At 41.3% G+C, this 12698-nt stretch overlaps 3 protein-coding genes across 3 annotated transcripts in view; 2 read left to right on the forward strand and 1 right to left on the reverse strand.

Moving 5' to 3' along the window:
* LOC129749624 (uncharacterized) overlaps positions 1 to 5953 on the forward strand; it is a 41495-nt gene extending 35542 nt beyond the window's left edge. Inside the window, exons 3-5 of the mRNA XM_055744656.1 lie at positions 4744 to 4842; positions 4909 to 4964; positions 5026 to 5953. Coding sequence (XP_055600631.1) covers positions 4744 to 4842; positions 4909 to 4964; positions 5026 to 5616 — 746 coding nt within the window. The 3' untranslated portion in view covers positions 5617 to 5953. The remainder of the gene's footprint in view (positions 1 to 4743; positions 4843 to 4908; positions 4965 to 5025) is intronic.
* Positions 5950 to 8328, reverse strand: LOC129749621 (mediator of RNA polymerase II transcription subunit 30-like). The gene is made up of 3 exons (XM_055744653.1): positions 8121 to 8328; positions 7583 to 8049; positions 5950 to 6524 (listed from the first exon to the last, which is right to left on the reverse strand). Exons 1-3 carry the CDS (start codon positions 8239 to 8241, stop codon positions 6138 to 6140), a joined length of 975 nt encoding a protein of 324 aa, XP_055600628.1. The 5' UTR covers positions 8242 to 8328; the 3' UTR covers positions 5950 to 6137.
* A 1032-nt stretch (positions 8329 to 9360) lies between these two features.
* Positions 9361 to 12524, forward strand: LOC129749610 (protein asteroid-like). The gene is made up of 3 exons (XM_055744631.1): positions 9361 to 9436; positions 9499 to 10611; positions 11001 to 12524. Exons 2-3 carry the CDS (start codon positions 9508 to 9510, stop codon positions 12408 to 12410), a joined length of 2514 nt encoding a protein of 837 aa, XP_055600606.1. The 5' UTR covers positions 9361 to 9436; positions 9499 to 9507; the 3' UTR covers positions 12411 to 12524.
* The last annotated feature ends 174 nt before the right edge of the window (positions 12525 to 12698 follow it).

The raw sequence follows: 12698 nt of genomic DNA on the forward strand, positions 1-12698 counted from the left end.
ACGGTGCTAAAACTGAAACCTGGGAAACCTCCAGGGTATTCATCATCGTACAGACCCATTTGTCTGCTGGACACCCTCGGTTAGCTATACTGCAAAGGATAATTTTCAACAGACTTATTATCTACACAGAAGGCGAAAATGGACTGTCGGACGGACATCTCAGTTTTTGGAAAGGAAGATCTACGGTGGACAGGTGTTCGTCACTACGCCATTGTAACGATCGACGTTAAGAATGGCTTCAACAATGCTAGCTGGAAAGCTATTGCCAAAGCGCTTCACAGTATGCGTGTTCTCAATACTGTCTGCAGGATAATAGGAAGCTTCTTCGAAAATCGAGTCTTAACGTACGAAACTGGGTTCAAATCTACTGCCCTAACAGCGGGTGTTCCACAGGGTTCCATACTCGGACCTTTGCTTTGGAACGCCATGTACCTACAATGAGGTGTAAACGCTGAAACTACCAGCAGACGCGCAGATAGTCGGATTTGCAGATGATATCGTGCTCACGATCACCGGCGAAACAATCGAGGAGGTAGAAGACCTTGCAACGGTGTCATTAGAAAGGGTTGGCATCTGGATGGAGGCAAGGTTATTGATCTTCGATCAGAATGATTTTTCCCCCCGATCCTAGTCAACAACGATTTAGCTCTTTAACATAGAAAGTCTTTTTTTTTTAGAAACGACGCTTCTCAGCGTCGAACGACGTATACCTAGTTTGTTTTTCTTCCCCTCACTAGTGATCAGTTATTTTCTGAGTTACTATCGACAAACATCAAACAATAATCATTCGCCCTTGATCAAAAAATACGCGTAGACGACGTCAAATCATTCGACGTCTTCTGTAGACTCGCTGACGATCATGCTTCGTCACGAATGCTTCATGAAGAAAAACGATTTAATTCTAGGAACGCAAGAGGTGCCCAAAAACCACATCTATGCCAATATTGGCATATTTTCCTTTCAATACGGGTCTTAGTTTTTATCCTGGGAATTGTCCTCCTAGCAGCATTCTTCCTTGAGGGTCTGACTCAGAGCATGAATCAACAGCATTATTTTTGTTTACATAGTATTCCGTCTCACGACATCCCAGCAAACATTTATGAAGGTATAACGCAGGGACAACAGAATTATTCAAACAAATATACCAGATAAAAAGATTGTATTGAACTTACCAAAATAGCATATAGCTACAAAAGTGGAGGCGATATATCTACAATGACAAGATTCCAACGATTCGATTTTCCAACAAAATGCAAAATAAACGAAAAAAAAATTTCCTCGACCGAGAATTGAACTTCAGTCCTCCGAGTTCGCAGTCCGGTATCTTACTACGATGCCAACTCATCAGTTGATATAGTCCACACTATAGCTCTATAGGTGAGATTTTCTTTTTACGAACTGGTCAAAGGAAGAAACCAGAGAGAGTGTCAATTGAAGGACCGCCCATTTATCGTATATCAGTTCACTCAAATCGTAAATGTCGAATTAGCATATTTTCAACATTTTGGAGACTTATTTACGAATTGATTAAGCTGCTTTCCGATTCATTTTTTTTTTGGGCAAAGCTTGTCGTAAATGAATGATAAAAAATCACTCAATACCAACGTGTTTACGATAGTTATTGAAAATGTCTTAATATTCGATTTGGATTATCATTTCTATTACGATTTCATGTTAGCTGGGATAACTTGACGAACATAATTCCTAAAATTCACTCGGTCCATGGCAACCGTTCTCCAATTTCTCGGGAACCCCACGTTCGCCAGATCACGCTCCACTTGGTCTAACCACCTCCCTCGTTGCGCCCCCGCTCGTCTTGTTCCTACCGGATTCGTAGCGAACACCTGTTCTGCAGGACAGTCGTCCGGCATTTCGCAACATGTCCCGCCCAGCGTATCCGGCCAGCTTTCACCACTTTCTGGATACTGGGTTCGCTGTAGAGTCGCGTGAGCTCGTGGTTCATCCTTCGCCTCCACACTCCGTTCTCCTGTACGCCGCCAAAGATGGTTCTTAACACTCGTCGCTCGAATACTCCGAGTGTACGCAGGTCCTCCTCGAGCAATACCCATGTCTCGTGCCCGTAGAGAACAACCGGTCTAATGAGCGTCATATACAGGTTACACTTCGTGCGAGGGCTAAGTCTTCTCGACCGCAGTTGCTTGTGGAGTCCATAGTAGGCAGGACTTCCGCTGATAATTCGCCTCCGGATCTCACGGCTGGTGTCATTGTCTGCGGTCACCAGTGAGCCGAGATAGATAAAGTCTTCGACTATCTCCAGCTCGTCGCCGTCAATCGTGACCTTGTTATTGCTGGACAAGCGGGTTCGGTCGGTCTCGGATCCGCAGGCCAGCATGTACTTCGTCTTGGACGTATTAATCATCAACCCAATCCTTCCTGCTTCGCGTTTCAGTTTGCGATAGATCTCCTCCACCGCCGCAGATGATCTGCCGACTATATCAATGTCATCGGCAAAGCAGATAAGTTGACTGGATCTGTTGAAAATCGTGCCCCGCATTTCGCCCACCGCTTGTCGAATAACACCTTCTAGCGCCACGTTGAACATCATGCAGGATAGACCATCCCCTTGTCGAAGCCCCCTGCGCGATTCCAAAGAACTCGACAATTCACCCGAGATCCGCACACAGCACTGCGTTCCATCCATAGTCGCCTTGATCAGTCTTATCAGCTTCCCGGAAAAGCCGTTCTCATCCATGATTTTCCATAGCTCGTTACGGTCGATCGTGTCGTATGCGGCTTGGAAGTCGATGAATAGATGGTGCGTGGGGACTTGGTGTTCCCGGCATTTTTGGAGGATTTGCCGTAATGTGAATATCTGGTCCGTCGTTGACCGTCCCTCCATGAAGCCGGCCTGATGACTTCCCACGAATCTGTTTGCTTGTGGCATTAGGCGGCGGAGTAGGATTCGGGACACCTTGTTTCTATTCAGCTGGAGAATGGCTTCCTTAACTTCACTCATCGTTGGGAGTGGCTCCTCTTCGTCGTTGGCTACGCCGGCGATGTACCTTCCCCCACCGTCTTGATCTCCTGCATGTGCGCCGTTCAGGTGTTCATCGAAGTGCTGCTTCCACCTTTTGATCACCCTCACGATTGTCCGTCAGGATGCATCCGTCCTTATCCCGGCACAATTCGGCTTGCGGCACGAAGCCTTTGCGGGATGCGTTGAGTTTCTGATAGAACTTTCGAACTGTAAAATCGGGAGGAGAACATCAACAAGGAACGCTAGGCAACGCAGATAAAACTAAAAATCATTGTTTAAAGTTCACTAAGAAGGCGTTCTTCTGTTGCATGTTTTGTGATTCGTTCGCGAGTAAATGCTAACAGCGTCGCTACTGATTGGAAATGTTGACGTAATTGAAGCGAATATCAGTAAGCCCTGGATGGAGGTAGTTAAGCTTCAGATAGCTCACCATAAGCCGAAGTTCTGCTCATGACCAACAAAAGAGTTGTCCCGCACATGGAGATAACTGCTGAAGGACACACGACATCTTCGACACAGCAGCTGAAATACCTCGGAGTAAAGGTCGACAATCGCTTAAGCTTTGATGCGCATGACAAATACTGTTATGAGAGTGCATCGAAAGGCATCGATTCATTGGCTTGAATTATGCCGAACTGCCGTGGTCCAAAGAGTAGCAAGAGACGGCTCCTTGCGACCAGTGCACTGTCGAAACTACGATACAGAGGAACAGCCTTGAGCTCAGCCATAGAGGTAGCGCTACAGATCCAAATTACAGAGCACACATCGGCTGATAGCCATGTTTCCTGTGCATACAGGATACGAATCAGGAAAGATGTTGAACGGAGAGAGAGAGATAGTCAACTAAACTTGACAAGTTAAAGCAAGGTCTTGGGTCTCCTATGACACCACAATTGAAAAGCAACGTGATCTTAGGGCGCGGTATAGCCCTAATCTGGACTCATGGCTTTAAAAGTGGGACTTTAAAGGCCTCACGTACTCAGCTATGATCTTTCTTGTAGCAAAAAAAAAGGGAAAAACCATCAGGGGTGATCGTGACGGAATTCTAGCTTCGTAGTTTCTCAATCGGCCATGCCTTGGTGGTTAGAAATCCTAAAGGAGTGGATGCTATGAAGAGCGCGAGTTACTTTGAAAGCGTTACCTAATCGGCACACGCCTCGGGGTCTTCTATACTAGTCTGAAGTTGAGAGCATGGATTGGTACTTGAATTGATTCGCGACCCGGATGGACGGATCACGTATGGTCAGGTTTTTGCAACCCGATTTCTATGCCTGCACTTTATGAGTCAGTGGCTCCAGAGAATGTCACAAATCCAAAAGCAAAAGTGGCTGTAGAATGATTTGTTTTTTTTTTTCTTATTATAGAGACTTTCAGCCTTGGGCTGGTTCGTCTCTTTCTAAGCGCACATCTTTCGAAGTAATGATGGCTAGCATCTCACAAATGCTAAAACCACCAGACCACAGAAAGTGTACTATTATGTATGCCATGACCGGGATTCGATCTCATGAACTTTGGCGTAGATGACTTGAACTCTAACCACTACGCCGAAGCCGCTGGCTACTGTAGAATGATGTTTGAATGGTTGCGTTCGTTTTTTTTATTTTATTTTTCATTTTTATTATAAGGTATTTAATTTCTTTCGTAGGCTCGATCTCTTACAAATTTTCGTAGGCTCGATCTCATACAAATTTGTATCTACGGATATCTATACCCTACGCTAATTATTTCCGTTTTATTCATTTCAGGAACGGACTCCCGACTTGGATTTGGCTTCCGATTGGGCGACCATGCAGATTTCCAAGTGCAGCTTGAATTAGGACCACAGCAAAGAACTAGGCCAATAGGTAACAAATAATCAACAAACAATCTTACAAAACAATTTGTTTAACATATTTTTCCATTCATTTTAGGAACGTTATCCGGTAGCAGTAAACGAGACGCTGACAACGAAAACTTCCAGCAATCTGTAATTTCACCAAAAGCAAAAATGCCAAATACTGAAGTCAGTTTATTTTTCGTCATTTCAGCCATTTACAACATCCGGTACCGCAACCTCCGGAAAGTCCTGGCTCCAAACGTGGTTCAAGGAAACGAAGAAGAAGCAACAATTCAACAAGGATAAATACCGGGATGAGTTGGCAAATGGAACTGTCGGCAAGGGAACGGCCTCGTTGAGCTCTGCGCCTAGCGAGATGCCATCCTCGCCCATGATCAACGAAGCTGCCTTTAACCAATTGCAGCAGCTGTATGGCATGAACAAACAGCAAAAGGATGACACCATCGGTACGGTCTCCGGAACGGAAATGGACGAACGGCTTCTACAACTGCAGGCCTTACGGAGGGATACGGCTGTTTCCTTCAAACCACTACCTCCGTCAGCCGCCGAGAATGAGGTACAGGGTAGCGAATTGCAGTTCAAACCACTTCCTGTGTCGACAATGACGGCTGCTGGTGGCCAATCGAAGCCGACGATGGTTGAATCTAGTAAACCTTCCCCGGCACAGATCATCACTCCCAGAAGAAACTTGAAAAGGCGAACCAATTCTGGACCAAACCGAAGCAACAATCAAGAAAAGGACAAGATAACGGCAGAACTCTCGGATGTATCGCTGGATTAAAAGTGTTGGGACCTGGTTTTTTTTAAATTGGTATGCGTAAGATGAATGAGTTTGGGTGATTGGATGCATGAAGAGTATGCTTTTTAAGGTTGGAACAACTTAGAAAAAAATGGAACAGTGATTAGAAGTAGCCTTTTTGTACATACTAAGGGTGTTCAGGATGTGATATTGACTTCTTATTTATTTTTTCGTGAATGATAAACTACGAATAAAAAAACAACCATCATTTATCATTTTCATCGCGAAAAAAGCTGAAGTAATTAAGTAATATTTATTTGACATTAAGGTGGAACGAATAAAATTCACAGGTGCAATCAGAGACCAAAAGATGGATAAATTCAAACTGATGTCGATTTATTTGAGAAAGAAATTTCACCATGTAAAGTTATAAGCTAGGTTGCCTTCAACTTATTGATAAATATTGATTTAAAGAAAACAAATTTAAGATTCTCTTCATTTTCACTCAGTTTATGTGTTCATTTATTGGCTACCTCTAAAATTTAAAACTTTCCTCACTTACCTCAACACCTTCTCATGCTTAGCATCGTGTTGATCTCCCAGATCGTTAACCGAATCTTATCGATGATCTCTCGAAGCTGTTTGTTCTTCAGCATCACAATTTCAATCAATTCCCGATTTTCCTGGAGCGCCTTTTTGTACTCCTCGGTGTGAACCGGTTCGGCTCGCTCCGGTTCATCCTTAACCGGGATCAAGCTTTCTACATGGGTGAATTCCATGCCCTGTTGGCAGTTGTCATTGCACTTATCGTACAACAGCCGCAGCCGTTTGAACAGCAATCGGATGGTGCGAAACTGTTCCTGAACCTTGGCTTTCTTATCGTTGCTCGATGTTAAGCCCTGGTTTGTCCCGTTTGGAGGTTGAATTACGCGAAGAATGCCGAAAACTTCCTGTGTGAATCATAAGAAATGAAAAATATATAATTATCAATTCCCATTTTTCTTCGAATATCTGATCTCAGTTGCAAATTAGCGATACAGATTTTAAATTTCAGTTTCAGATTTAAATCTACAGAATTAGATTTCAGATAGATATTTTAAAATCCGATTTCATTTCGGATTCAGATTCAGATTTCAAATTCAGATCTCGGATTCAGATTTCAAATGCAGATGTTAGATACAGATTCCAGATTTAGATTTCAGATTTATTTATTTATTTATTTAATTAGATTTCAGATTTCAGGTTCAGATTCAGATTTCAGATTCAGAAACATTCAGCCTTCAAATTCAGATCTTAGATTCAAACTTCGATTCCAGATTTCGATTTCAGATTTCAGATTCAGATTCAGATTTCAGATTTCAGATTTCAGATTCAGATTTCAGATTCTGATTTCAGATTCAGATTTCCGATTCAGATTTCAGATTCAGATTTCAGATTCAGATTCAGATTTCAGATTCAGATTTCAGATTCAGATTTCAGATTCAGATTTCAGATTCAGATTTCAGATTCAGATTTCAGATTCAGATTTCAGATTCAGATTTCAGATTCAGATTTCAGATTCAGATTTCAGATTCAGATTTCAGATTCAGATTTCAGATTCAGATTTCAGATTCAGATTTCAGATTCAGATTTCAGATTCAGATTTCAGATTCAGATTTCAGATTCAGATTTCAGATTCAGATTTCAGATTCAGATTTCAGATTCAGATTTCAGATTCAGATTTCAGGTTCAGATTCAGATTTCATAACCAGATTTCAGATTCAGATTTCATAACCAGATTTCAGATTCAGATTTCAGACCAGATTTAGATGTCAAATTCAGATTTCAAAATTAGATTTCAAATTCAGATTTGAATTCAGATCTAGATTTTAGATTTCAGATTCGAATTTCAGATTTGGATTTCTGATTCAGATTCAGATTTTGGACACAGATATAAAATGCAAATTTTAGACTCAAATTTGGAATTGGCATATCAGATAGTTTTTGGATTATACATTTAGAATCTTACCTGAAAACGGCTAACGATATCCTGTACCGTTTCCTGGCCGATTCGACACAACGTAAGCAGATTGAACTCTTTCTGTTGCATATTGGTTGTGCCTTGCGGATTTGCGATGGGCCCTGCTCCCGGTTGACCTGCCGGAGCTCCCGCTACCTGGTTCCCAGCCGGTCCAACATTTCCGGCAACCGGTTGACCACCGGCACTGGCCGCATTCAGCTGAGGGGACTGTTGCGATCCCGCTTGCTGTTGTTGCTGGTTTTGTCCTTGACCCGGTATGGATTGTTGCATCTGTTGGCTGTTGGGCACCTGTCCGGGATTGGTAGCCTGTTGCTGGCCACCGGAAGCCATTTGTTGTTGCTGCTGCTGCTGTTGTTGTTGGGCGATGTTTTGATTCATTCCCATATCCGGTCCCGATTGATTATTTCCGGTTTGCATTTGCTGCTGGTTTTGCATCACGTTGTTTTGATTGAAACCTAAAAGGTTTATAAGTGATTGAGTATTTCGAGGTATAATAAATTAGATTAAATTTTAAGAATTTACAAACCCATCATATTTGGAACACCCATTTGATTCATGCCTTGTTGCTGCTGCTGCATCATCGGACTGTTGAAATTTCCTCGATGGCCACTTGGACTTTGGTAGCCGCTTGGATATTGCCCGGACATATTCCTCCGAAATCGAGTTTTCAATCGGGATTTCTACAAAATTTACACAACTTTCAAAATAAGAGCCCGCGGTTGTTTGGCGTATACGCGAACAATTTTTTGTTTGATAATACAAGGTGTTTCGATGGGCGAGGTATGCGAATTGCGAACGAAACAATTATTACGCTTCGTTTACTATCGGTAGAACTGGGTTACTTTGGATCATTTTAAGACATCTCTTTCAAGGAATTGAGTTGAAACAAATTTTCTCCAGAATTTGAAACAGAATAATAACCATGGTTATTCTGCGAGTGCACTCGCTTTGAGTTTATGTATATTGATCAAAAACGCAAAGCCCAAACGTTAACGTACCAATATTTTAGAAACTTTTTGTCCATACACAACACTATTTTCTTATTTCTCAACTGAAACGATTTAAAAAAAACTTGGCGAATGTTTTATTTCTATACAGTTGTTTTTGATGTTTCTCACGTTCATTAACTGACATCCCACTAGCAAGGGCGGACGAGAACGGGAAAGTTAACCTCTAAAAATTTCGGTGCAAAATCGGGCTGCCCGCCGCGAAGAACACGGTCGTTTTTTGGGTTAAAGTTCCCTTAATTAATATAATTATTAATGCGATGAAACGCCCGAACACTTATACAAGCGGCAAACAGGACGATTTGATCAGTTTAGATTTGATGGGCAACGATTCCTTACCATAATTTGAAATTTTGAAAAAAATATTTAAAAACAAACGAAACCTATGGAAATTAATACAATAAAAATCCTTAATTTGCCACTTTCTTTTTTTCCGAATATTTCGAAAAATAATAATAGTAAATTGATTTTTTTTTTCCATAATTCCCACATTCCATAGGGTCCTGTTTGCATGTTCCTTTATGTGTTGTAAGCTGAAGATTTTAAAAAATCCACAATCGAGCAACAAAATCAGCAGCAAAATATTGAATGCAAATTTTTATCTTTTGTTGAATTTGTTACTATTTTAGTTTTTACTCACTTGCTACGTTATAGCACTGACAACGTGTTATAGGTTATCCAATCAAGGCTAAATCGATACAAGCGTAACTTTGTACTAAAACGTGCTCAGTTTGTACTAAAGTTTTCTTTCCAAAACAATGTAATTTTACAGTTTCGGTTTTTGTCCGCATGCGGGTGTGATATTTTTTTTTCAAATTTCACCCTCGTTTAAAAGGTAAATACTCTAAACTAATGTGAATATTGTAAAAAAAAAAACTTAAGAACTTTCTCCTGCAGTAGGAAACCATGGGGGTTCGTGGTTTGACTACTTACATCGCCGCAAATGCGGAGCGCTACTTGGAACCCTTCGAGCTGCACGATTGTGATTTGGTCATCGATGGGGATAATCTGTGCTTCCAACTGTACGTCCGCTCCGAGGCAGGGATGGGCGCCTTTGGAGGGAACTATGATAATTTCTACAGGGCGGTATTGGATTTTTTTGCCTTGCTGAGAAAGTGCTCAATTCGTCCGTGGGTTTTGCTGGACGGAGGCTATGAGGCCTGTAAACTAAAAACGGTGCGGCAAAGGATGTTGGGTCGGATTCAGTTCATCAAGCACGTGAAGGTTGGGTCAAATAGATTGTTGATTCCTCTATTAATGAGAGAAGTCTTCGTGGATGCCTTGAGGGCCATTAAGGTTCCCTTTATGAGGTGTCTCTTTGAGGCTGATAACGAAATAGCAGTTCTAGCTAGGAAGTTGGATTGTCCGGTTCTGAGCTATGATAGCGACTTTTACATTCACAATGTAAGATATATACCATATGTAACATTGAGTCATAAAGTCTACCGGAAAACGATTCAAAATGAGGAAAACTTCCAAATCGAGCTTGTCAGTAAAAAGGCTAAAGTCAAAAGTAAATTGCTCGCTAAGGAAGGAACTTCGGAAATTTTACCGGAACAAATTCAAGAGTCGTACAACTATTTGGACTGTTCGCTTTACACAATAGAAAACCTAATCGGCTCAGCGCACAAGCTGAAACCGGAAATGTTGCCCCTGTTCGCAACCTTGCTCGGAAACGATTACATAGAAAGGCGGATTCTGAAAACATTTTACGCCTCGATGACCGTTGGCAAAACGAACCGAAAGGTTCCGCGTGAAAAGCGCAAAATCCTGGGAATATTACGGTGGCTCCAGCATCACACGGTTCAATCGGCGACCAACACCATTCTCGGGCAGATCAAGGAACGCAACAGACAAAAGTTGAAGCGGCAGTTGCGTGGGGCAATGCATGGATACAACTGCGAAGAATGTGACTCGTTTGAGTATTTTGGTTTCGAGGAGGAATCGCAATATGACGATGTGGAAGAAGCTGATGAAGATGTTATGCTTGAAGAGGACCGAGCTGAAAAGGTATTCATTATTTAATAGTTATACTAAAAGGAGCTCAAAATTTTCACTTTGTCATTAAATTTTCATTCATGATATTACGGTAATTGAAACTGATAAAAGAATGATTTCAGTTAACTGAACTATGATAACTATAACGAAATTTCTTATAACGGTATTTCGCTCACAAGCTAATAATAGATATACTAAAAACTTTAATAATCTTTTCTATGTATGGCCTTTTATGTATATTTAAACAAGTCAGTTCAGTTAGTTGACATAATTATATAATGCAAAAAACAAACAGGTTTGTTTTGTTGGGCACATTCTACAGAGGTAGAATTTACGAAATATTCATTCCACAAACAAATGGTAAAATAGATCGATTTTCTATTTTGATTTTTGTTTTTCAGCAACTCAACGCTCTTGAAAGTGGAAACTCAGCCGGTCAAGTCGAAACAACAGAAAATCAAGAAACAGATTTCTTTGAAGGAGAAGAAGATGATGAGCAAGATAATAGTGAAAATGATAATAATGAAGAACAAACGGAAGATGAAGATGATGGTGAAACAGATAATGGTGAAGTTGATGAAGATGCCCCCGTTGAAGATCCCGATCTTGAAGATACGTTTGAGTGGGAAGATTGGGTTGTAGACCTTTTTCGAGCAGGTCGAACACCACGTTTCGTCATGGATCTGTACCGTTCAGGGCTGTATATCAACTATCCCCAGGTAGAAGACATCCACAAGCCGGATAGCAATGCGTTGTGCTACGATTTATTGAAGCTTATCTTCGCTCTACTGATGAACGGTAAAAAAAGGCAGTCGTTCCGATACCTCACGCGTTGCCAAAAAGTAACGCAATTTCGATGGATGAAATTCTATGACGTTACGCTACCCGATAATTTGAAATATGACCCACATAAACCGAAGAATTTATCACTGTTCAAAGCTTTGCTCGAATCTTTGTCAACCGATTCAGGTCTTTTGGAAGCAGTTAAGCTTTTACCTCCCAATTTACGTCTATACTTTTTGAGCATAGTCTATTGGGCCAACAAATGTTCCGATGTAACGAGCATCCACGTTCATACCTTGATAGTTTGCTTGATGCAGTTACTGGTGATAGACAAACATTTATCCAACAGAAAGCGTGACGTGAAAGTCTTTCTGACTAACTACAAGTCGAATTTAGAATCAATGAAACGAACTTACAAAAAAGTTGAATTGAAAGAAGAAACGTTGACTAAAAATCTGATAGCCGAACTTTGCAAAAAGGTCTCAAAAATAGAAGCAATTCTATCGTATGATCTTTTCATAAACTTCTTCCACATAAACGAGCGCCAAACGCGAAAACATGCCGAGTTCGATAGATTTCTGGCGCATACTTTTGCTCAGCTTCAAGCGGTCACACTTAACATGTTTACTCTGAACGCCCTGCTACAGCATCCCTTTGAATCGTGTAAAATGTACGAACTGTACAATGGACTATTCACCCATAACGTGTACCACGCGATGAAAATACGTACCGATCCAATCAACTACCTCGAAGGCACAATTTACCGTTATTCCGGAACCATGATGATCATCCATCGGTTGTTGTTCGACTGGGTTCGCGCGGCTGTCCCACAACTGGAATCCCGCCTGGAAACGAAGAGGCTGACTAAAACGGCATTAAAACCTAAAATCACCAAACCAGGCGAACGAAAGCTGGAAGTGGTTGCGAATGATTGCATCGATGCAGATCTGTTGGAATCGAGTGAAGATGACGGGGAAGGGTTTAGTGACTTGAACAATCAGTTTAGCCAGTTGTTGCAAATATCATGAAATTATGTTGTTGAAGTCACACACACGTTCTGCGTTGCGTTTAGCTAACGAAAATGTATCCCAAAGCCTTGTGAAGAAAGCAATCAGATTAACGGAGTGATTGTGAAAACCCCAAATTAAACCCAACAGGAAGAATGAAAACTCGAACAAGGTTTCCAGCGACATCACGACATAAAGGTAAGTTCTACTTTTTTCTGACCCTGTTTTATAATCGACTTTTCTACAATCATTGTAGAATATTTAATTCTTTAAACATAAATATTTGATTATCGTTTTTGAAACTCGAAT

The sequence above is a fragment of the Uranotaenia lowii genome, chromosome 2, assembly GCF_029784155.1.
Source record: "Uranotaenia lowii strain MFRU-FL chromosome 2, ASM2978415v1, whole genome shotgun sequence".
NCBI classification, from domain to species: Eukaryota; Metazoa; Arthropoda; class Insecta; order Diptera; family Culicidae; genus Uranotaenia; species Uranotaenia lowii.